General features: G+C 40.3%; 1 protein-coding gene across 1 annotated transcript in view; it reads right to left on the reverse strand.

The window, feature by feature from the left end:
- Positions 1–2,635: 2,635 nt before the first annotated feature.
- elavl4 (ELAV like neuron-specific RNA binding protein 4) overlaps positions 2,636–27,184 on the reverse strand; it is an 88,606-nt gene continuing 64,057 nt past the window's right edge. Inside the window, 3 exon segments of the mRNA XM_078258157.1 lie at positions 2,636–3,649; positions 6,687–6,725; positions 12,210–12,471. Coding sequence (XP_078114283.1) covers positions 3,322–3,649; positions 6,687–6,725; positions 12,210–12,471 — 629 coding nt within the window. The 3' untranslated portion in view covers positions 2,636–3,321.

Here is a 27,184-nt window from a genome sequence, read left to right on the forward strand (position 1 = left end):
ACTCCCGACGGCAGCGGGGAGCATGAAGGGGTCTGGTTGGTTGGTGGGTAGGTGGGTGGGTGGGTTGGTTTGTTTGTCTGTTGCCATTTATGACATTAGAAAACTATGTGATTGAATGGCGCAGATGATGACTGGATAATAATGACGATATAAGATGACCCGGCCTGTCAGATGACTGAGGTGTGAGAGAGAAGGATGTACTTATGTGAGCATGCGTCTGAGTGTTTGAAATGCTCTCCACACACCTCCTTCATGTTTTCAAGTCTTAACAACAAACAGAAAAATCCAATTCCGTATATTTATACTTCTGGAACCATTCCCTTACCTTTCACCTTTCAAAATATATAATATATATCATATTAGAGTATATAAAATATAGAATCGGTACAATCCCTTTTCATACCTCCAGAGTTTCTTAAGTATAGCAACAACTGCTTTAAATAACAGTTGGTGTGCAATGGTAACAATTTCTCATTTTTAAAGATTTGTTGGTATGTCATTTGAAAACATGATGAATATTTTTAAAAATAAGTTTGACTCTTAAGTGATTTTGACCGATTTAGTCCAGTGCAATGAATGACCCTCAAACAACAATGGGCATTTGCTCCTTTTAAAATGTATCTGCCCAAGCCTCCAAGAGCTGAATGTTATATAAAATGTTTTACTGAAAACTGAAAACTATGCTTTCAGACCCACATTTTTGCATAAGGTTTCATCACAAAGCGGTAGTAAGTGGAGGGAGGGTGTGGACGGAGTGGCTTTTTAGAACTACACAAACTTATCACAGGTTATATTGAACCAGAACGACTGTTTTATAACATTCTATTAAGACTAAACTTTATTGAAAAAGATCTAAAGATTTCATTTTAACAAGACAAGAAAAAAGCAATAGCAAATTTAACTATTAACTAGGTTATGCATAGCGAGTAACTGTTTCTAGTAATAAGGGAAGAGCGTCCCCCAACCCTCCAGACATTTTTTTCAGTTTTCTTGACTTTTAGATTTTTTTATATTGTAATTTTGATATATTGGTACAAAGCACAAACGTACTAAAAGTTCTCTCAGTGCAGTGGACTACTGGAAGAGCCTCTCCACTAGTCGCTTTGTTCCCTTTTGCTCAGAAACGCCCCCTCCCTGTACCAGAATCACGCAAATACACAGACAATGAAACAAATAAATACATAAATACACAGATAAATTAATTAATAAATATATAATAAATACAAATAAATAGAAAAATAAATAGTTTAAAAAATAGAGAAGTGAATAAACTGGTAAACAAATAGTTATATTCTAAGCTTTGTTCGGTTTCTTTTGCTGCGGTAGCAAACTGAAAGTTAATCCAAATCTTTTTTTTTTCTCCACAAGCAACATGACAACAATTGAACAGTTTCCTCACAAGTTTTTCTAAGTAACTGAACCACCACTTCATAATAAGTTGTCATATGAAAAAGACAAGCTCAAACAAAAGAACAGTGACAACTCATATAGTACAGTAGATATTGTAAAACAAATGTAGACTATATATGTATATATATATCATCTATTTGTACACAGCAAATAAAGACACATTTGTCATAGATCCTTTTTAAGGAAACAAATATCTAGACTAACGGAACTAGCTAATCATCATTTAGTTTTGACAAACGTTTCACGCTCAGCAAGTAACCTAAAAGTCAGCAAGCCAAACAAAAAAATACAAAATAAAAATTTGTTCAGTGATTCTTACAAGGCCCAACTTCATTTATCTGGTTATTCAGCAAAGAAAGTCTCACCAGATTTTTGGGCCAACAATAAACAAATATTAAACAAAGAACAGCAGCTCAATTCAATGCCAACATCGAAGTATTTTTTTTTCTTTAAACAACACATAGAACAACAAACTTGGATATTTAAGATATGTGAATAATGTAGTATAGCACCTACTGTTGATCGCTAAAAGGAAGTTCTTTTCAAATGTAAATTCACAAACGCAGACCGAAGAAAATGATATAGATAATGTATAGTATGCTGTCTAAATGGATAGATGTATATATATCTATTTACTGATCCCATATTGACTGATGACAAAAACAGGAAAACAAGTGGACAAAGGGTCTTCTTGCTTTGGGCTCTGGACTATAAGGATGGTTAGGCCTTAGAAAGACCCCTCTCCCTTCCCTTTTGGGTATCGCTGTTGAATAATTACGCACTAGTACATATGTGAAAAATTACCAAAATCACCTGCCTCGGTTTGCATCCCTTCCATCTACAAAATCACTGCCAACTTGGATTCCCCAAAAAACAAACAACCTTTGATCCTATAAAGTACCACGGCAGAACGACAAGACAAGGTGGTGCCCCCTCCCTCCCGCCCCGGCCCCCCCTAGTTAGCCAGTCAAAATATTTTTCTCTTTTTTCAAATCCAGATTCTTGTAAAAATTCTTCAATAATTATTATTTTAATTATCATTTATAAAAATAGATCTTCTTTCTCTTTATTTTTTATCTTTTTCTAAACGCATTTTTTTCAAGCAAAGAGATCTTCTCTTTGGCAACAGTGTTATTTTTTTTTTTCTTAAATTACTGAGCGTGTCATCAGGAAAGCTAACCCATCCCCTCCCTCGCCCCATCTCCCTAAACCCCTGTGAGGAAAGACATGTTTTGTTTGCGATACAAAACAAAAACAATGTTAGAAATTCTTTTCTTTTCTACATTAGAGTTACTGAGATTGTGGAATCCCATCTATAATTGATAAGGGGAGGTTTTTGATACACACTAAAAATGAATGAATGGTTCACCAATTTAAAAAAGAGCCCCCTCCCTTTCACCAACAGGGAGGTATATAATACTAACGACAGTGGATCCGGATTTACAAAAGAAAAACAAATCCTGAATCAAGACAGAGAAAAGGTTTCAATTTAAAAAGGACGTTCTCTTCTCTGAAATAAGGGGATACAGGGATTTGCTACTGTTTACACAGAAGAGAAAAATAATTTTAACAACCACAACAAACAGAAAGAATATACAATAAAGAGAAGCCTGCATTATCACAGGAGCTTCCAAAAACTCATGAACATTTTCATCATTTCATTTTTGTAATACTTAGGCAACATTGGCTTATAGGTCCAAAGTTATAATATAAGCCATTTCTAGTTCAATTTGTTTGATGGTTTGTCGGTTGCTTTGTGTTCCGGATGGAGTTTGAGTTTGCTGTGTTGGATGGCTGTAGTAGGGTGGTAGTGACTGAAGGGGCTAAGGGACGGGTGGAGGTGGGGGGAAAGGTTGGGGGCAATTTGGGAGCAGACAAAGTCGCGGGGCAACTGCTTCTACTTGTCAAAGTTCAGGACTTGTGTGTCTTGTTAGTCTTGAAGGAGACTTGCAAGACGCGGTCGCCCAACCTGTAGCCGTTGAGACTGGCGATGGCCATGGCCGCCTCGTCGTAATTCGTCATGGTGACGAAGCCGAAGCCTTTGCACTTGTTGGTGTTGAAGTCACGGATCACCTTGACATTGTTGACCGCACCGAAGGGCCCAAACAGCTGCCAGAGCACACTCTCATCTGAATCTGGGGACAGGTTGTACACGAAGATGCACCAACCGGTGCCTGTGTGCCCGGGGATGTTCATGCCAACCAGGCTGGTCATGCTGTCAATGGTGATGGGGGAGAACCTGGGAGGAAAGGGAGAGCAGAAAGAGGGGGAGAGAGAAAAGAGCAAGTTTTAATTGAAAAGGTGAAGGCATACAGTTGAACTCATCTAATGTAAATGAAATGGCCATAAACCAGTGAAAAACCTATCTCCATCTTGTCTTTTAGAGCCACATTTTTAAACATAATCCTTCCAAATCTAAAAGCTTGCCAATGCTGACCTGCATGATATGCTACGGTCTATAGCCATAAAAAATCAAGCTTTAAAACTTAATCTGTGAAATGTGTATGGTTTACTGATCACACTACAAAAACCGATCTCCGAACCAAAAACACAACGTCCGACAAATATGGATGTATATGCATGGATCTACGTGTATGTATGTTTATGTCTAAATGCACAAGTTTGTGCGTGTCTGCATAGCTACTACTAAATGAGCTCCTAAATTCTGAGAGGCCTCCTCCTGAGAGGACAGTGCTGCGTGCTGTATCTCTGCTGAAGGAGATGCAGACGAAGGTTCTCTCTTTGTGTCCTTGAGTGGCTCCTTTAGGAGCTAAATTGCAGGAAGTTGTTGAATTAAACCGTTGCTAGAAATCCATCAAAGATCATGCACCAGTCTGCTAAATCTGTTCTCATTCGCCTCATAATCTTTTCCTTTTTCTTGTGATGCAAGAGATTTGAATTCTCAGTTGACTTCACTTAATTGCCTTTCCGCTCAAAGGAAAAGGGAAAGGAGGGGAAAAAAATCCCCCACTTTTAAATAAAAGGTAAATGAGATAAAAAGGTTCATTTCTTATGCCACCTCTCTCTCTCCAAAAACGACTATAGGCATTATTGGGTGTGCTTTAATTGAGATTTCCGCTTTGCTGCAGCTGTCTCAAAGAAGGCTGCTTTCTTAAGGAAAGGGAGGGAGGGAAGAGGGAGCAAACTAAATGGAAAATGGAAGCACTTTACAGCCCAGTGGCATTAAGGGACAAAGTGTATTCCTCCCACTCTTCAGTCTGCAGGGTGTTCTGTTCTATTCCAGAGCTTGTGGCACTGATCGATAGTGCTGCTTGCTGCTCGGGGGCCCCCACCCCTCTCTCTCTTCAGCGACTATATATGGCCGGCAATCACTACGACCTTCCTGCATGACTTTGGTCATGCGGAGTTTGCTTCTGGCCATTGTGGTTGCTGTTGACGCTAATACAAGGGTGATAAGCTTATTGACTGTTGCTCTCTGCACTGATTTTTGATTTTTTTTTTTTTAAGAGATACAGATTATATTAGTATATATCTTTTATGATTACAACCAGATTACAGTAAATAGATTATAGTACGACAAATCTATATGAGAGATACAAGGTAACTTTCATATTCACCATAGGGTTGGTGCAGCAGCAAACCGTTCTATAAAAGGTTCCAAATCCTTTGTCTCACATATCGCTACATGGCCTCAATGTCGAGGTAATATTTTCTCCAGTATTAAGCAGGTGGAATCTTAACCGGCTTCATCACGTCGAGGACTTGTCTGACATGCTCGGCTGCGTTCAGGCCTCTCCTGCTTGGCTCCAAAAAAAAATAAAACCTGGTGGTGATTTATATGCAAAAGCTGGAGGTTGTGACCAGGTTTGTGAGAGTGTGACGGGTTGGAGGCTAGCTAACACTGCCACTGCGAGGATGTGGAGATGAGTGTGCCTGTATGTACACGTGTGTGTGTGTGTGTGTGTGTGTGTGTGTGTGTGTGTGTGTGTGTGCGCGCGCGCATATGTGTATAAACGCGCATGCGAGCAAACCCATCAGAGCGGGACCAAACACTAACCAATGTTACAGACGAGACCAGGGGTTGCATAGCAACAGTGTAACTGACCAGATATCTATTCTGTCCTTTGAAGCCAACCATCTCCAGCTCTTAAGACCTTTCTTCTCTTTTCTTTCAAATAATAACCTCAGATCACTGAGAAGCACTTCTAACTTGATGGCATGCTTTGCACTCAGGACAGCTGAATCAGACACTATTTTTATCTTTAGAAGATTATGTCAAAACTAATAGTGAGGCCACAGTGCTTATTGGGTATGGGAGGCACTAAGGGTTAAACAAAATCACAGCTTTTCAGGGGAACTTGCTAAGAGAACATTTCTCTAGACGCTAAAACATGTCTGTTTGAGTTGCTAAGCTGACTTCAGTTGGTGTCCCCTGTGCTTGCAACATGCAAGATGCCACCGTCAGCACATGAAACATCTATCACCACAGTGGCTGCTGCTCTGGGTTATGTAAGGCCTATGGTAGCGAGAAAGCAAAATGAAACATGGAGGCGAAAGGAAGGAATTCGAGCAGAGCAGTGCCGAGCAAAGCTGGAGCTGTCTGCAGTGAAACAGCATTTCCTGTTTCCAGCAGAGATCCAGGTTCATCCAGCCTTATCCTGTGTCCTTGCTGAACACTAACCTCATCTCAGCTAGTACTGCCAAGAAATTAAGGCAATATATGATTTTGTCATTTGCCACTGCACAAATGCACATTTATCATATAAAGGATTGTGTACATAGTTGGTAGTGGATGTGCAAATATTTTGTTCTAATGATGTAGTGAGTTAATACCCATATAATTAAAGTGACAAATTTAAAATTTGCTCTAAAAGAGAGACTGTTCCCAAGCTATAGCTGTAGAGTGACAAGGCAGGAGAACCTGAATCCGGTAGAAAAAACACACACCTAGAAATTAGGAGTTTTACACCAGAGAACAAAATCCATTCAGTACACAGAAACAATCCAAACAACACCAGCACTTGTCATAATCAAAAAAAGCAAATTCATCACCACTGAAAACAAAGACTGATTGTTTTCTGATTTTTACACCTTAAGTGGTTGGTAGGGTTTTAAAACCAACTCAAGCTTACGAGGAAAAACAAACAAACAAATCAAACAACCAAAAATGCAGTTGACCTTGAACGAATTGTCAAACGCAAAGTGACGGCAAAAATACAAGGAAACATAAACTAAAAAAAGGACAGAAAAAAAAGGAAATTGATAAATCATTGAGTCAACATGGACATCTGGCATTGGGTGAAGTTTTTAATTACCTCTTTACGCCATAGGCCATATTAAGCAAATTGTCCAGCCTGTAAAGAGAAGGAGGGTTCTGGGGTTAATGGTGGGCAGATGGTCGACTCACTCAATGGAACTAATGTTAAGTCCCTGTAGGAACTGCATGGTCCTCCTCACTCAAGAACAAACAAACCCATCTATAGTTGGCCCATTACACTGAGGAGCCCCACCAGAAAATGCTATCATCGGTTAATAAATCCACAGTACCATCAGTTTGGTCGGCACTTGCTCGGTTGGCCACTGCGCTGCTTCATGGGCTTCAGTATAGCCCTGCACTTGCTAATGCCAGAGCAGAGTGTTACAGGCACATCGACATTACTGTCGGTGCGACTGTTGAATTGTTCTATAAGAGTACAGCAGTGGACTGGTCACAGTTCAGTCTTACAGTCACACACAGAGCACTAATGGCGGCAGCGTGTGAGCATAGCATGGCACACGCTTTATTAGGATGCTAGCCATAGTGCTACGCAATGGCAAATCATTGGCTTATTTTATATGCAGGAAATTGCGTGTTCCATGCAATTTATGCCACCACATTGATGGTTTATTAGAAAATGGAGGTTAATAAAAACATATTTTCATAAACTATGGTCTTTGATTTGTGTTAACTCAATTGAGAGAACACCTGAGATGACAGGAAATGATCCAGAGTTCTGTCAGTGTAATGGTTTGGCATTTGAATGATGGTGAGCGGGAGCAGTGGTGAAGATTAGCATGTTTTCTATGAGGTGGACCAACAAGAACACAACTGAACATTAAACTAGCCATGGAATTGTGAATGTCTGTCTTTGTGGTCGGGGTCAACCTGTTAAGTGCTGACAGGTAAGGTGTAATGGCTGAGTGTTAGTCAGAGGGTGTCCTCTGTCTGAAAGGCTTACATTTTTGAAACAAATGTTTTGGTTTCATAATAATTTCAGCCCTGTGAGTGAGCAGCCATTGCAGTCAGCCAGGGTACAGTTTGTGTGTCTGTTTGTGAGCCGGAGTTCAGGAACCTGTGGGCTGTATGAAATGTTGGCTGGATTCAGTCTGCTTGGTGACTCAATGACCTTCATTCCTCACTTGGGTCTGGCCTGTCTCATGTCTTATTAACTCCTCTGGCCTAATGGACAAGGGCCACGGCTTATTGAGCAACAGCTGGCCAGTGAGGCCTCGTTCCTCTTGAACACACTACAAACTCTCTGACTTTGACTCAACTAGCAGGGTTATCTCTCCTCGTCTCTTTCAGTCAACAAGCATTTGCTTTCCTGCAACACACCTGCTACACGGCATTACAATCTTAATTGAAAATGTCATTGTTTTTACCAAAATATAATCCAGGTAACTATTCTATCATTAACACCATTTAACAGCTACATTATTTTGTCACATGATGTATACACAACTTCATTATTATTTGATTGCAATTAAGAAAGTGATAAAGGCTTTTAATAAATAACTTAAATAATAATAATCACAATAAAATTTACGTTGAACATTTAAAATTATATTTATATTGCATGTTAGAGATAACAGATCAGTAGCCTTCTCATCAGGAATCAATTAAACAACCGGATGCCAGGTAATTGTAGTTAATTACCTTAAGAATTAGAAATCCTGCAGAACTCTGAATACTGAAGATCAAGACTGAAGAGCAGTGTAATAACCTGTGTTTTAAAATATTATTTTATACTGGCTCACAAGCTGCTCACGGTGATGATTTTAAAATTGTAATGTTTAAGATGCATTTAAATGTTTAAAATGTCTAAATTCATATTGTGATAGGTACTTACAATGCAATACCGACATTGAAGTCAGCTGAGTTAATTTACATAACCTTTTTACATTTTACATAAACATTTTAGGCCTACGTATTATCTGGGTTCAAAGTGTGTCTGCACTGTAGCACTTTTCTCTAACCATTATCAAAAAAGTACGAAAGCAGCCCTAAAACAAAGAAATAAAGTGGGGAAAAAAGGATATATGGAATCATTAAAGCAGTAATTAGCCCATTACGTGGGAAGGAAAGAAGCAGGCTGCTTTGTGGGTAAATGAGTCTATTGGAGAGGATGCTCAGAGGAGAGGAGCTCCAGGTCCGGGAGCATGAAGACATCTGCTGGCCGCCGGGCCATTGGGCCACAACAAAACAACCTGCTGCTCGCTCGCTCTCTCTCTCTTTCTCTCTCTTTCCCTCTCTTTCTCTCTCTCTCTGTGCCTCTCTCCATACCTTTCTCTCTCTCTCTACCTCTCTTTCTCTTTCTCTCTACTCTCTTTCTCTCTTTCTCTCTGTCTCTGTGCCTCTCTCCATACCTTTCTCTCTCTCTCTACCTCTCTTTCTCTCTCTCTCTACCTCTCTTTCTCTCTCTCTGTGCCTCTCTCCGTACCTTTCTCTCTCTCTCTACCTCTCTCTCTTTCTCTCTCTCTGTACCTCTCTCTTGCACATGTACGAACACACACTGATGCACGCTCACCATGCAAACACTCTGCCAGCTTTTCACACTGCCTCTCCAAGCTCAATATAAACAATATGGCTTTTGTGCTTTCTCTCAATGCCTGTTAATGGAGGGATGGGTGTTTTTGTCTTCTCTTTTTTTGAAACAAAAATCTGTTCAATTAAAATTGGCTCCTGCCCTGGATATAATAAGGCTAATTTGCTAATTAGTACCATTAGTTAACGACAGAGGATCGGAAGGGAGCTAGGATCTAGGGCTCGGTGTATTGTGCTTGAGTCGATAATGTTTGCTGTCTTGGAGAGGGACCATACAAGCACATTATACATTAACTTGTGTTACAGCAGGCCCACATCAGTCACACTTGATAACTGCACTTATAAGTTGTTTTTTTTAGCCTACTTATTACCTATAAGCAGCAGCACAAACTTGTTAAGCATGTAAAGCAAGTAGGGTATTATTATTATACAGTTTTACAATCTCTAATTGATTTGATTTTCTAGCGCTAATTTACATTTCATTCTTTTCAGGCATACATCAGTAGATTATTTTTGCTTCATTATTTTTAGTTAATTCAATATATTTTTTACCTTTTGAACAACAAAACATACTATTATATATCTTTAGATTTAATTATGTATCTTCAAAGATAAACAGAACAACCAATAGCTCAGGTATACTGAATACTGTGTTGTATTAGGGAAAAAAAGTCCTTTTGCACTGCCCTTAAATATTTAGTAAAAAAAAAAAGGGAAACTGTGCACATAGAGCACATTTCTAACTTTTAAAGTGTTGAGGTTTTAGTGGAGGGCTTGGGAGCAGAGAGCTGGAGCACAGACACACAGTGAGGAAGTGTCCTGTGGTTGTGAGTTGTGATGGGAAGCGACAGCTCTCCTGCGGAGCCTGTAAATTGGCTTGGCGTATCACAGACACACAGCCACGCTACATCGCTCAGGTGTCACACCAGGGAAGCCGCTCCAGAAGAAAAATACCTTCCAAGCTCTGACTTTGATAGAGAGTAAACAGCATGACCAGCTTAGTGTTATTGAAAGAGAGAGGAAATTGTAAAAGCATATATTCTCTATCCAGTTCTGAAACATTCTCGTTGGATCGGATGATAGAGCGGAATATTATACGATTACCTGTTTCTGTCTTGTTTTTTGTTGTTGAGGTGAAAGGCAACATGACCTCGAGGAGAAAGCCCTTACCATCTGTAGGTGTCTGTATGTATGTAACATTTCAATTAAAAATGGCTGTTTGTGTCATTTTGAGTGTCAGGAAATGACTAGGTAGGATGCCATATATACAGTACGTCAGCCATATACTGTATATGATATATGATATCTTGTTGTGGAAATTACTGACCTGGGCAAAAAAACTTGATAGAAATGAATATAGCTTGAAGTACTTTACATGCACTTAATTAAAATAAGTTGCGACAAGGTTTAAACACAAATCCTTAAATGAATTTAGTCATTTGTTTTATTTGCACTTTGTTCATTCGTCTCTCTTAAAAAAACTTCATCTTCTAATGCAGGGGCGTACGCAGTATTTAATACAATAGATTATGTCTTGTAAGTCTGGCAAATGTATTTAAAGTGAGTCGAACTACAAAAAATATACATAAACAACATTATGGTTCACTGTATCACTGTGGCCATATCATGCAGAATTGGGGCTTTAAAGTCAGAAAGACAATTGTTTGAATGTTTAAAATATTTTTTATCCCAATACAAGTTTTATGCCCAGGCCCCACAGGGAATATTCTGGGAAGTGTTGACAAGATGACAGCATGATGAAATGAGGGGAAATGTGTAGTTGTGAACGACAGAACCCCACAGTCTCTTATGAACAGTTCCCCTCTGATCCGGTTGGACCCACACACAGCGCTCACAGGGCCTGATTTATTGACACCTGAACCAGGTGCAGAGCTCACACCTGTTGTTCAAAAGGGGGACGTATTTGCCGAAATAAATGTTCACAGGAGAAAAGTTGCATCACTGTTGATACATAGACGTTGCTATGACTCATGCTCTCTATGTGTGGGTGTAACATCCCCTGTTCGAACATTGCAAATTGCATTTGGTGCAAATGTTTTCCAAATCAGGCCTGTTGCTTAGAACAGACGTGTTTCCTTGATTAAACTCATTTATTGTTACACCAACCAAGAATAATTGCTATCGAGTTTGAGACGGATGACATTATACATATCCACATATGAAATCCGATGCAATCCTGCAATCCCCAATCACACTGGTAGTGCAGGAGTTTTTGTTAATGTTAATCACACCATGAAATCATACCACATTAGATAACATACTTGTCTCAGAATTCATGATATTATGTATAAACTATAACTGTAAAGTTTGCAGATAAATGCATATTACTTGCTTTCTATTATTCCTAACTTGAACATTTAAATCTGGAGATTCCCAACCTCATGGACTGCGGCCCTAGTGACCCAATTCTTATTTTACATCTTATTATGTCTATGGCACTTTGTGTTTCATTTTGTTACATCATAATGTGTCTGGAAAAGAGCTGGGAAGTAGGACGAGCTGCTGGTTCTGGGAAGTATTTTTCCCACTCTAAATTCCCATCAGCTATTGTAACAATGCTAAAGGTTTATGTTACTGTATAGCGTAAGCATTTTAATGCACATGACATTTCTTTTATTTTAACATTTGTATGTATACAAGCTTGTACCTTTTGACTTTATTAAAGAACCACATATTTTCTAATGAAGATCCTTTTGTACTCCTACTATCAATTGGGAGAGTATGTCCATCCAAGTCTTAAAAGAGTTCCAACTGTAAGTCACTTAACATTGTTTTTGGAGAAAAACAATTTCAACTTTTTTGCAACTTTGGAATTTTGGGGGTCACCAAATGAATATCAGAAAACTGTATACTAGGTTAGCTCCAAGGTTGGGAAACTCTGCATTAACTATGTATCTTTAAAACCATATGCCCGGTATACAATGCCACCTATACCCTTTTCCACCCTATCCTGTCTCTTCTCTGCCACCACTTCCTCCCCATGACCATCTCCATGCCCCTCCCAAGCACTCACCTGAACCTCTGAGCCTGGTGGTGGAGGGGGCCTGGGTATCGGCGATTGGGGGACTGGTAGAGTTGTGACAGAAGGGCTTGGCTGGTCTTCTGGCTGGGGTTGTTGGCGAACTTGACCGTGATGGGCTCGGCGGCACCTGATGGCTTCTGTCCATTCAGACCCTTGATGGCCTCTTCAGCCTCTATCCTCTTATCAAAGCGGATAAAGCCCACACCTCGGGAACCACCTGCGGGGCCAGCAGATCAAAAACAAACACAAGCCCCTTTTACTTTACAGAGTTTAGACACAACATTAACAGTCCATATATTTGTACTACGTGTTCAACAATGTTAAACACCATTTTCCCAGGTAGTCTTTATACTTCTGCACACACCACAGAGCCCATCCACCCCATCCCCCTCTGAAACAAAAGCTAATGTGCTGCATTTAAAACAAGGATTAATAGCAGGTTTGGAGAAAGAGAGAAGACAAAGATGAATAGTATAATAGTAACATACACACACCTGCCGTAGACTGAGCATATGGGGCTGTATTGTGGCATTGGCCCCAAGCCTGTTTGAAGCCACACAGTCCATTCTTCCTTCATGCTAGCTCCAGTCACAGTAAGCCCTTCACACACTCTTCATGCATTATTCTCAGTGACATTGTGTAGTATTTGTGTATATATATATATATATATATATATATATATATATATATATATATGTGTGTGTGTATATATGTGTGTGTGTGTATATATATGTGTATATATTTATATATATGTGTGTATATATGTATATGTATGTATGTATGTATATATGTGTATATATATATGTATGTATGTATATAATATATAAATATGTATAATATATATAAATATGTATAATATATATATATATATATATATATATATATATATATATATATATATATATATATAAATAAATATGTGTGTTTGTGTGTATGTGCGCACTGGTATCTATTAATGGCTGCTGTGCTTTGTTTTAATGAGGCTGCCTAGATGGCCCAGAGGATGCTCGCTCAGTGGCAGCAGCACTCTGCCGAAGAGACTATTTACATAATACTGTGTGCACAGGCATGTCTCTGTGACTGAGACTGAATAAAAGAGAGGCAGTGAGAAAAAGGGGAGTTTTGTGTTTGAGCATCATTGTGTGCAGTCTCTTTCTCATACATAAAAACCCTCCTTATTGTTATTCCACATTTTTTGTACATGCCATCCCTCTTCCCATCTCTTTTTTTTTATACAGTACTTCCTGCTAGATTGTCTCATGGTGGCCCTGCATTCTTATTTGGAGAAGCACCTTGACCATCCCAGTCCCCCTTTAGTTTTATTTTACCTCTAGGACACAGGCAGCAGTAATTTACTTTCCAGCCAGGCTGTGAAATAAAAAAACACTCTTTGAAAGTCAATCATTGATGAAACGTGTTGTACTATATCTCCTTATAAGTCTCATAAAGTTAAGAGAATTTCAGAACAAGCTTATTTTTTGCTTCTTTCAAATACTGAAAGCATTTTTTTCAAAAAAGGACCTCATTTGCTGGAAACTGTGGTGATCAGTGTCCTCCTGCAGCAGTAAACAACTTTTGGGTGCAAAAGGGACGAAAATAAGCAAAAACTGAAAACGATGTGTGTAATCAACAAGGTTCTGACTTTGCAGACACAAAGGAACAATCTTAACTGACCACACACACTCTGCCATGCACAGACCTAAACCACAGCATTTCTTTTCCGCCTGTTGGATGATCTCATTAACTCCTATTCATTGTAAATTATTCTGTTTTATTCAAATTTTTTTTAACCTTTCTAGCTCAGTCTCCCCTGACAGGCTTTCACAATTTCCTCTTCCTTCCTTACTTCCTCTCGTGCCAACTCTGTACCTCTACATTTTAATTAGCTTGTCAGAAACACAAAATAACAATTCTATAATGGGATCTACACAAGCGCAAACAATAACCATCGCTGTTCCTTCATTTATTACTGTGGTTGTCATGCATGTGCTTCATGTGAGGTAAAATGGTGGTCACTGCTATGTCTTTGGGGAGAGCTGTTATTGAGTTACATCCGTTAAGTGTGATTGGGAACAGATATTTGTAGTTTTTTACATATGTAAATTTACTAAGCATTAAAGCTCATCCAACACCATGCTTCACCTTGATTTTGATAAAGGAATCTGCCCAATTTTACAACAGTCGAACTCTGTAAGGCACTTAGCAACTCCAAGAGGCTTGCTCAAGGGCACCTCAGTGGTAGTCAAGGAAGAGGAGAGCATTGCTCATTCACTTCCTCCGCTTCGACGAGAGGCAGGAAGAGAGGACTTTATTCGTCCTTTAATCCTCACTCACACTTGTTTGGCATTGAGCTGCTCCTAAACTGGTTCTGGCTGGAGGGCCTCTGGACAAATGCTTAGCATACTGATTAAAGCACAACACACACACACACACACACACACACACACACACACACACACACACACACACACACACACTCTCTCACACTCACTGGCCACTTTATTAGGTACACCTGTTCAGATGCTGCTTGTTAACATAATACATGTAACTAATCAGCTGATCACGTGGCAGCAACTTAATGCGTTTAGGCATTCAGACATGGTTAAGACCATCTGCTGAAGTTTAAACCAAACATCAGAATGGGGGAAGAAAGGTGATTTAAGTGACTTTGAAGGTGGCATGGTTGTTGGTGCCAGACAGGCTGTTTTGAGTATCTCAGAAACTCTAGAGTTTATAGAGAATAGTCTAAAAAATTTAAAATAATAATATATCCAGTGAGGCCAGTTCTCTAAGCAGCAATGCATTGATAGCAGAGGTCAGAAGAGAATGGCTGGTTCAAGCTGATAGAAAGGCAACAGTAACTCAAGTTACCACTCGTTACAACCGAAGTATGCTGAAAAGCATCTCTAAACACACATGTCGAACCATGAAGCAGATGGGCTACAGCAGCAGAAGACCACATCGGGTGTCACTCCTGTCAGCTAATAACAGGAAACTCGGGCTACAATTGGCACAGGCTGTCCAAAATTGAAGACTGATGAGTCTCGATTTCTACTGCGACATTCAGATGGTAGGGTTAGAATTTGGCATAAACAACATGAAAGCATGGATCCATCCTGACTTGTATCAACCTTTCTGGCTGGTGGTGGAGGTGTAATGGTGTGGGGGATATTTTCTTGGCAAACTTTGGGCCCCTTAATACCCAAATGAGCATCGTTTAAATGCCACAGTCTACTTGAGCATTGTTCCTGACTATGTCAATCCCTTTATGACCACAGTGTACCCATCTTCTAATGGCTAACTTCCAGCAGGATAATGCGCCATGTCACAAAGGTCAAATCATCTCAAACTGTTTTTTTGAACATGGCAATGAGTTACTGTACTCAAATGGCCTCCACAGTCACCAGATCTCAATCCAGTAACGCGCCTCTGGGATTTGGTGAAACGGGAGATTTTCATCATGGATGTGCAGTCGACACATCTGCAGCAACTGCGTGATACTATCATGTCAATATGGACCAAAATCTATAAGGGATGTTTCCAGCGCCTTGTTGAGGCTATGCCACGTGCGTGCGTGCGTGCGTTCCCGCGCATCATCTTTTCATCATCATTTCTCTCTACACGCTATTGTATCCAGTGCACACAAGAGCAGTCTTTTGATTTAACACAATTCACTTGTTTAAGAATTCAGATTTGGAATAAGACTAAGCCACTATCAAGAACGCTCAGGTAGTAAAATTTAGTAAGATGTTCTTTGGCTCAGATGCAGATGAGTGAAGTCAGCCAGAAGTCCCAGTTCAAGGTTGTGCTGAGAAACACTCCTGCTTTACTCTGTTCAGTATCACTAGAGAGGAGGAATGGCTCAATGTGCAAAAAAAATATCCAATGGTGGAGTGAAATGTAAACTAACGCAGAACTAGGTGTAGAAAGTTTGTGCAACCAGCATTTATCAGCATTGATTTTTCTGCTGATTCGATCTGACTATCCACTAATTTCTCTTCCTTGATTTTTGCTTTGAATACCTGGCTTGGTTTTCTTTACCACCCTGTAAAAATGCACGTGTCTCAAAGTGCTACAAATAACGACTTTTGCTTATCATTACTGTATTAGGCTGTTGGGGGAGAGACATGATAATGTAAATTAGTAAAAGTTGAACTTAATTTAAAAGATAATGCTAAATAGTTTTATATTTTGAAAGGTTAAGTAACTTGCTAAAACAGCTGAGAATTGTAGTTTTTAACAAACATTACTCAAACACACAAGTAAATAGTGCTTTTTTGAGGCCAATTTTTGTTGCGGATACATATATGTTTTGTGAGTTAAGGAATATTAGTAGCAGCAGGCCGGTTTATGTGGGAATGACGCAAAATAAACTACAATGCCCATGTTCACTGTAATGAATGAACACGTCACCTAGTGTGACGGTGTGGCTCATTGTTGTTTTAAATAGTTGGGCAACAATAGAGGCACATAGGAACGGGCTCTATCAGGCTTTGGCTACATGGGCAAAACTTGTCAGTAGGATGGATCAATGAATTGTTGGTTTTGTTCTTTTTATGGCATTTGTTCAAGATAAGAACATCTAGATTATTACCATCCTTATCCTGAAACATTATCTAAGCGAAAACAAACTACTTGAAGATGAAATTAATGAACTAGATTTAAATGAAAAATCTGCTCCATGAATCCACATCTCCACTTTGTCATGCCATATTAACATAGTAAACCTAGGAAGAGAGTTTATTTTTCTTCAGGTTAAACATTAGAACAAAAACAAACTTGCAATCTATGAAGCAAGCTGCCAGTCTAGGGAATCAAACCTAATGACTGTCCTTTCAACCAGCCCCGAAAGCCTAGGCTACTTATCAACCGCCAGCCAGCCATACAGGCAACATTAGAGCACAATGTACTTACTTAGGTACAGAAATCTGTCTTTCTCACTCTCTCCCTCTCTTCTTTTCCCTCTCTTTTTCTGCTCTCCCTTTCCTCCACAGTAATCAACAGCGGCTTATGTAACTCTCTCTACCTGTGCTTATCTCTCCCTAACACACACCGACAGGCACATTGGCTGCCTTACTAATAACACGCTACCTCAATCTGGGGAGGGGGAAACAGAGGGAGAAAGGTTGGGGGACGATGAGCAAGTGCTGGGGACAGGTGTAAGGCAGGAATGAAAAGGAGAAAGGGAAAGAGTGGGAACAGAGGAGTAAGGAAGGAAAGGACAAAAGGAGAGAAGGTGATAGAGGAGAATGTTAGGAGGTGACAGTAAAAGGATGATGATGAAAGGAAACAGTGCTATTCTTGCTTGCTCCTGCCCAAACAAAGCCACTCTCTCTAAAACCCACTATCATTTCCCCAAACCTTGACTGACTGACAGAGAGAAATGACTGCTCTTCTGAGAGACCAAGAGCGAGGAGAGTGGTGAGAAACCTGGCTGCGGGGTAATGAAACGCACAATTTCTTTCTCTCTTTCTCACAACCGCACACACACACACACACACACACACACACACACACACACACACACACACGCACAGAGTTTCATGCATCTAGTGCATTATATCCTTATAAGCAGGCCCATACATTCACTGAAATAGATGCATGCACTGATACACACACATAGGCAAAATCTTATGTTTTTAGAACCTCTGCCACTCCATCTCCCATCATTTTATCTTTTACTTGAGAAGCTATATTGTGCCAACTGTATCAAATGATACGACTTCCTGTCCCAAAAGACTTAATAATATGGCAAAGGCAGAAAGAAACCCTATTTTTGCTATCTTATAATTATGGGGAGAGAAAAAGCAATGTCCTTGTTTTAAGTAACATAAGTGTGCCTGGGTACAGATGGTGTTTGACAAAGCATTGAGAGACTTTGAAGAGTGGAGGTGCCCTGTGCTTTAGCCTCTGTCAGAGCAGCGCTTCAACCATCTGTCTCGTGTGTGTGCGCGCATGTATCCATGTGCATTTCTGTATGTGATTGTGTGTATGTGTGTCGAAATAATCACAGAGATGGTATGCACTCTAAAGATTATGGGGGGAAAAAAACTAAAGGCAAAGAGACGATATTACGAGTCAGGGCTGCAGTCCCCCCACCTAGAGGTTGCATCTCTCTGCTCGTATTACCTTGACCGTTCTGTTCTCTATTGCTGGACAGGCAGAGAACAGGGATTCAGTGTGGTGTCAGTCTGAAGGGGAACATCCATTATTCAAGTCAAGAGAGGAGAGAACATACCAACCGTACAGAGGAAGGGTAATTCGTTTGAGAAATCAATTGTGCAAACATGAACGGTCCGAGTACAAAAAGAAACCAACTAGAAAACTGTAGAGCCATGCAGGTTTGTGAGGAGACTTCTAGGGCTCCATTTTCATGGCACTGGAAAGACTAGCACAAGCAGCACTACGAAGTGGCATGTCCCTGACCTTGAAATGCATGTTGTTTTGGTATCTGCACCCCGCACAGCAGGCATGGCACAAAGGTGGAAAGAGAGGCAAAAGGAGACAGGAGTTCCATGCAGATGAGGCAGGAGTGAAATTACGTTTGATGGTGCACTGAGACTGCTTTATCTGCTTTCAATGTTTTACACACACACACACACACACACACACACACACACACACACACACACACACAATTTTTGAATAATTTCGCAGATTTTTACCACTAAGGGCAAACTAAATGCTACAGAATAAGACTGAATGAAATAAAATTGTTTTAGATTTTACATATTCCAGCCATTTAAAATTCAATGTGACTATAGAGAAAATGCCAGTAAAGCAGTCTGTACTGCAAAACTTTTACCACTATTTACGACCCACATTGCTGTTAGTCAATATGAAAGCTTTCCCAGTTTCAGTACTAAACTAAAATAGCTTTGGTTACATTTTACAGGGGTAAGTCACATCTGTCTCATCACATCTCTCTAAGCAAGTAATCTGAATTATAATTTTGTCAGCAGCGCCATGCATGTAAACATAACATTTTTATAGTCTCCAACAGAGTCAGTAATTATAAAAAATTAAAAAAATAAGTGCAATGGTATGCACACCAAACACGGCATGGCTGAGGCCTGTACTACGAATCAAGATCAACATGCCCTGGATTGATTTCAGTTACCCTCACCTAACCTAACTACCGCGGTCCCGCATAAGCTGTGTCACAACGGTGGTTAACAACTAGTTCAATCAACCCAGGGTTTCCTATCCAGCGGCGCGCACGTTCACATAAAAGAGGCGGTGTTTGCGCAGCATGACCAATCGCAAACATCTACCAGAGCCGCATATTTTACATAAGAAGAGCAAACTATAATTCTACATAAATATGAAGAACACAGACACGGTTTTACAGGCAAAACGCAATACAGTCGCTGCTTCCTAAAACAGGAAGGAAAGCTGGCAAAAAATAGCTGACGCTGTAAATGTGTATATCACAACGCTTATCAATATCACTTCCCCATCAGTCAGGACTAAGATCTGACCATAATTACACTTGTCCTTTCCATAAAGTGTCGTTGCTTTAGCCTTTTATTTCAGTTGCAACCCTGACAGTGGTAAGCGATCATGAGAGCAAATAAAAAATATAAAAACATAATTTAAACCGATGTGTGCATTGGCAACACACGGCTCAAAAAGCCGACAAATAGCCACTCCGCTAAAAAATCTATATCTTTCATAAAGATACCCATCAGGGAATATTAACGGGGTCGTCGGTAGGGCTGAACGATTTTTTTATGTAATTGCGATTTTCTTTTTTTTAAATATTGCGATTTAATATGCGATTATTTTTAAAGCTCTTTGTCTTCTGTATTATTCAACAAAGATAAGCAATAAATCATTGTATAGTATGAACAACACAAGATTAGATTAAACAAACTGTTCTTTCCTGGAGGCCAGGCCTGTATGTGATGATGAAATTAGGTGATGCATGAATTTATATGAATGACATCTTTTATTTAACTACTTCAGTCACAGTAGTATATTCAGCACTGACCAAGCCTGGTGTACACATTCATATGAAAGTCAGAAACAAAACACACAAACTAAAGTGCAGATTGCAGAAATATAAAAATAAATATGTGGCTTTACCACACTTAGTAGTATTTAGATTATTTAATTATTTGCTGTACTAAACATATGTAAACATGTGGATTGCACTTTTTAAACACTGTCTTTGAACTTTACTAGACAGTTAAATAAGTAAAAATATAGTATATACAGTTTATACAATACAATTTAAAAAAATTTTTTTTTACAGCGCACACAGAGGAGCTGCCTCCAGCCCCTCCCTCTCCTCATGAAGTTACGTGCCGTGTGCATGACAGCATCAACGTTGCACTTGCTCAGAGAGGCTGTCATTACGTTAGTAGTAGCATGCTGCTGCTGGTCTTGCCGTGGGATTAACTGTACTAATAAAACCGTTGAAACAACGCAGCCACACTGCTGTGAAAGCTCCCCAAACGTCATTTATCAGTCTGGTTATTACCCCTCTCCGCGGCAGTCTCCTCCACTCCATATCTTTATAATGGAGCTAGCTAACCGCTAATCAGAGCTAATCGTTGCTAACCGAGCCTTCAGTTCTGTGTGCCTGTATCCATTAACTGCATATATGGACTTGAGCCCAAATAAAACCCTTCATTTTATTAAAATGGCTGTAAAAGTTTTAAACTACAACTCAAAGTTGTTTAAATGACAGAAATCTGCTGAAGGTACAGCATAGCGTTAGCGTGCTAAATTGATGCTTTCTCTGCGGAGTGCAGATTGATTTGCTCTCGCAAGTCACATGACCAAATCGCAGCCTTTGCGATTAGGAAATTGCATTTTAACATTGCGATATTATTGCAAATGCAATTAATCGTTCAGCCCTAGTTGTCGGTCTCTAAATGTTTTAACTTTTCTGAGCACACCTCTCTCTCGCTCGCTCTCTCCCCGCGCACCGAGCTCCGGATCTTCTAAGAACAGTGACGCTGTTATCAATCGAGTGTTGATTGGTCAGTAGGCGGTGCTTTTACACCGGTTGATCTCTAATCTCCAACATAACTTGCTCCCAACCAGGTTAGGCGTTCAGCATGAGTTACCACAGCGATTGAACCCGGTAACAAGTGATCCACCTTCGTGATACAGAAAACCTTGGGTTGAACCTGAAGTTACCTCGTTAACGCCAAATCTTGCTTCGTAGTACAGGCCTCTGGACTTTCAATACCTCCATAAACATAAATTCAACTTTAAAGGGGTGATAGAATGCAAAACAGAGTTTACCTCATCATAGTTGAATAACGACAGTCCGGTGGGTAAAATAGGCATACATAGAACCTCAATGTTCCATTGACACCTCTTTCCTATGCAAATCTCACAATTTGAAACTGCCTCTGAAAACGGCCAAATCTGAACGAAGCTAATAGTTGACGTCAACTCGGTGGCTGTACCTTAATTGGCTCTGGTCTGTACCTTTGTCACGCCCCAAAATTTTCATACAGACCACTGGTCTGAGACGAGCTGGTGTTTTGAATGTAGGTCACGCAGATCTCACACACGAGCTTAGCTACGAGCTGCGCTGTGTACTTTCAAAAGAAGAAAGTTTGGAAGTCTTTCAAGGATACTGAAAATGAACCATGGTCGTAAATGCAGTGTTCCAGACTGTACAACGGAATACTGGTCCAGAGAAAAGTGTTTAGAAGGAGTAGATATCGGACAATGGAGCGGAGAGGACATGCCTGTGGGCTACACTCTCCGCTAAATGTCCCAGCGCTGAGACACTGAACTAGCTACAGGGTAAGTTGTGATTCCTTGTCTGGAAGTGGAGCTTTTTATTAGGCTTGTTCAAGATGAACTGCGCCTCGCCTGTAAAGTGGACGAGAGCAGGCAGCAGCAGCCGGGGGTGGTGACAAAAATCCGCTGTCAAGTCGGACAGTTTTCAGCGGATTCCAGCAGCCTTCAGGCAGTCACAGAAACACTATTCCGATTTAATAAAATGTTATCAGGCCCATATATCAGCTTGTACACAGTCTCCAGTTGTTTTAATTATCACAGAGTAGCTGTCAAAATACTCTATATGTGATCTGTGGCTGATAATAAACAGACTGTAGATGATCCATAATCTGAACTGATTTAGTCTCTCTGACTTCTAAACTAAATTATCAGCCACACGTGTTCTGTATAGAAGAAGCCTTTAAATCAGACAAATAGCAGTTAAAATCCCTCCAATTCAAAATCACTAAAAAAGAATGTATAAAACGTCATCATGTTGAGTTGATTCTGAACCAATCAGCTGTTATATCAGCTGAGTAGCCGGCGTTTCCCAGCATGCCCTGGGTCCGCCTGGGTCTTGCAGTCTGTGAAAAGCAACTGCGCATCATAACTACTTGGTAAGGTTTAGGAAAAGATCATGGTTTGTGATAAAATAAGTACAGTATGTTTGTTACATAACTGTGTTACTGTGTTGAACCAGGGAATTTTTGCATCTACCATGACAAAGGATTATAATTAAATCCATTGGCCTTGTTTCCGTGGTGCCGGCATATCATTTTACCACATTAGTGTATGTGCCACCACCGCGTTATTATGGAACCCATGCAACTTCTAGGCAAGACCCGTCCTTTGATAGCATTTACACAGTACTATTGGCCAGGCGTCCATGCTTACGCAGGGTCACGTAACCCGATTTGTTCAGTCTATTCCCTGACCACTTGGCTATCCTAACCTTAACCACTCGAGGTCAATGCCTAACCCCAACCAAACAAGCTGCTTCATAGGGCGGGACTTGCCCTGTAAGTTACGTGGGATCCATAATAACGCTCCACCACCGCGTAATGCTATGTTAAGAGGTTGTGGTGATTAGGGTTGGGCGGTATCCAAATTTTGATACCATCAAACCTCCTCCCTATTTTACCGCGGTATACGGTATTACCGTGACTAATTAAAAATTATGACGTAAGGCTCAGACGGCGTCACCAAACTGTTGGCTTGTGCACCGTTCAGAAACTGAATACCAAACACTAATACTGAAACAATAATAACATAACAACAACTTACAAAAAACTACTTTCTCCTCCACACTGTCACGTGATGACAAACACACATAATTACATAAATTATATTTTTTGTAGAGTGCAAGCGGGGCAGACGTGTGCTGGGGGGGGCAGCAGCGCGTGGACAAACTGCTGCCGGTTGTTGAGGAAAATCCTGTCTGCCTCCACAGGAGGGGGGAGCAGGCCAGTGCGGTGCGCACGGGTGCTGGAAGCTGCCTCAGGAAAATGTGGGCGAAGAGGAATGAGGGATCCGCCGCAACCAGCACAGCAAGCATCCTCTCCATTAACCTGGACGGCTTGCTTTCTCGAGCTCCGACAGTTCAAAGAGTTCCAACAGGAATGTTTTGAGGGCGTTCTACTTGCCGTTAGCCGGAGGAGCCTCTAACAGCGCCATAGCCCTGGCTGTTGTTGAGGCATCTAAGGCCGATACCACGTGGAAATACTTTGTAACGTCCTGTGCTATTCCTCTCAGCTGGAACTAGGCCTCGATGTGCTAAAACCACGGCCGTGGGTTGTGCTGCCAAAAGTCCGGTAACTTGATGGTGGCCGCGTAGATAGCACCAACATTAGCTGCGCCGCTAGCAGCGGCCGGTGCCACCGCAGCAACAGCATTTTCACCACCATTGTTGTTTGACATAATTCAGCCGTTAACCCGGAACTCGTATATCATAACACCTCTCCCTTAAAGGTACAGTACCTTGGCGAATATCTCTTTCAGTCTTACTTGTGGGTCACCACAATTTAATATTTAATCCTTGTCTCCTATATAAGTGCATTGCATTTTTTTTAATGTTAATGTTACCGTATTACCGCCCAACCCTAGTGGTGATTTCACATATTTCTTTGAGATCAGGCTGGTTTCTTGTCTAGGCCGAGCGAGTCATTTTTTTCTTAACTCCAATACAACAGAATACAACTTGGCAATAAATAATACCAAAGTGTCTGAAAAGCTTTAAAACATGGATGCCTCATGCCAGCAACATTTCAAGGTAACTGAACCTTAATTTAATGCTGTTTTGATCAGGAACAACTTGCCTATCACAAAACTGCTCAGTGCCAGATAATTATTCATTCAGTGTACAAAACACACTCGCTATTAGTAACACTGGTAATTACCATCTTGAGTTGTATAATGCTGTGAACGCTTGCGACTTGTTGCCATGGGAATCTTTCCCATTGCTACCTTCCATCCCACATGAAGGGGACACAGCATCAGCCTTTTCACAGCCGATCCATACACACACTGAGCAGCAATTCATTTTCATTAAATTTCACATAAGAGCCAGTGTTTGTAGAAGGCAAGTATGTGGATCGATTGTATTTGCAGTCATTGATCAGGTAAGCATTAACCTCTGCTCACGTACAGGTCTGGGATGAAGAACTAGGAATAGCCAACTATCGATCTAAAGCTGTCTCTGATATTATAGACTATCTGTTTCAAATTGAGGCTAGCCTAAACCAGCAGTTAGAGCACAAGATCACAGCCTGGCTGCCGTCCCTAAAGGTTGGTTAGAAAGAAAGGAAGGAGGGGGAATCCGGCCAACACTATTTGTACTGATAAAGAGACAAAATATGCTTATCCATTTAGAAGGAATCAATAGACAGAGGAAGGAAGAGAGGAGGACATGGAGAGATATCCTTGTCAAGTCGATGTTGTGTTCGCTCTCTGAATCTCTGGGGCAATTTGGCAGTTTTAGTGGATTTTGTTTCTGCTGCCTCTGACTGAATGATGCTAACAGTGATGTTTTAAAGTTCCTTCTTGTCTTTATGAACAGAAGAGTGACTGCAGGGTGCATCCTGTTTATGAGGAGGTCACTTAGAGAACAGACTTCATGTTCCCAATTTACCAGAGCTGGAACTGGGGATCATCAGCCCATCTGCCGATGGTCACTGGAGAACATCCGTTACTTCAATAACTTTACGTAGCATTGCTGTTTCGATGTCTGTCTCGTCTCTAAAGCCTACTTTGTTTAAATCAGTCCCTAGTTCAGTAGGAACAGTGAATCACTGAGTGTATTGGATTTCAGGCACTGATTAGGTTCCTAATTTAATAAACATGGGGACAGTGGTGAGTCACTTAGTACATTTACATGCACACCAATATTCCACTATTATTCCAAATATGACAATATTCAGAATATGATACAGGTCATGTAAACAGCATATTCCGGTTGGATATTCCAAATAAGGCCTTTTTCCAAATATAGCATTTTCCGATTAAGATGTGGGATATTCCGGTATTATTCGGGGTTTTAGAGGCATTCTTTGGACATGTATACAGCGCATTCGGAATATGCGTCTCAATCAGGGTTATTACCACAGTTTACAGCCTCTTGCCTGTTTACAGCTTATGGTCAGCACTGTGCGTTGCTATGGTTGCTGTACACAAACCAACCAGCCAACAGTTTGCAAGGCTGCAGACCCAAGAAGGAGAAACACAGCTATTTTGAAACATTATCAAAGACTTTGATATCAACAGGTTTTTGGATATGCGCACACATCGCTATGCCGACCTTTTCAAGATGCTGGTTGAAGGAATGAAAGAGGAACGCTGTGTTCGCACAGTACAGTGAGTCTGCCACCGCTGGTAAACTTTGAAAAAAATTATATTTTGCACGGCTACATGTAAACGGGAATATTAGTGGAATATTCACTTTCATTAGCTATGTAAACAGCTTAGTCAGAATATCATCTTTTTCCGAATAAGGGCAAAAAACGGAATATTATGTGCATGTAAACGTAGTGACTGATGACCTGCGACACAAATTCAAGGCACCATGTTGATGTCATATCAACAACATACAATATGTCCCTCAATTCAAGAAGACTTACGTTTTAAAGACGTCAAAAGTAAACTGCACACATTGTAGCTGTAATAATAATTACATGGGCTTCTTCTCAATTGTCTTCTTTTCAGTGGTGTTACTGGAACAATACTGACATTAAGACATCCTGAGGTGGACAGTGCACCACCTGTTGGACCACAAACCAGTCTGACACACACCACAAATAATTTGTGTCTCCCTCTTCCTCGATCAATCTCTGCCTCTCCTTTCTTGTTCTGTACTTACTTACAGTTACTTATTTTTGGAAGTCACAGGAGAGTTTTAATTTGCAGCCCATTTCTGCGTGTGTTTTGTGTGTGTGTGTGTGTGTGTGTGTGTTTGTGTGTGTATATGTATGTGTCTTGTGTGAGTATGCCTGTACTGTAACTGTGAGAAGAAAAAGATAAGTCAATGAGGTTGGCATACTACTCTCAAGGCCCTTCTAAGGTCCTCCATGTTTTTAATCACCAGCAACTCTAACATCTAATTGATCATTAACATTTCTCCTGCTGATCCTTAACCCTCTGGGGACACCTTCCAGAACATCTCTTATTATCTTTTTGTCTCTGTGTGTGTGTGTACATATGCGTGAATCTTTGTGTATTTCAGTTTTAAAGCAGGTACAGTAGGTGGTAGTGAGGAAAGCAATTACTGTAGCTGAGGGTATTAGCAGGCTAAAAGTGTTTACACACCTCCATGTATTAAAGAGTCTGCCTTCACCGTCACCAACTATCGACATGGCATCACCTAGCACCAAAGATTAGCCAATAGCACATTTTACTAGTGGTGCTAGTAAAAGAAGTTGTTTGGTTAAATAAATTAATTTAATTAGAAGCCATGTTTAAATTTTGACATTTGTTTAAAGGTTGCTGCAAAAGTTGTTGCTCGTGTGTGTAGTTAGGAATAAACAATAACATTGTAATAAAAAACATAGCTTTGTGATACTGTATCCATTATTATAAATATTTGATTTAGCTGTTATTAATATCAGAGTTTTAACTACCAATTTGCTAATCAAAATGCCAGCTTTAAATCACAGGATGTGAAAGCAAAAATTGTGTGAAACACCATCCAACAATTTTCTCAATTGAGCAATTTCTTTTGATCTGGATCT

Source organism: Sander vitreus, chromosome 9 (assembly GCF_031162955.1).
Source record: "Sander vitreus isolate 19-12246 chromosome 9, sanVit1, whole genome shotgun sequence".
Taxonomy (NCBI): Eukaryota; Metazoa; Chordata; class Actinopteri; order Perciformes; family Percidae; genus Sander; species Sander vitreus.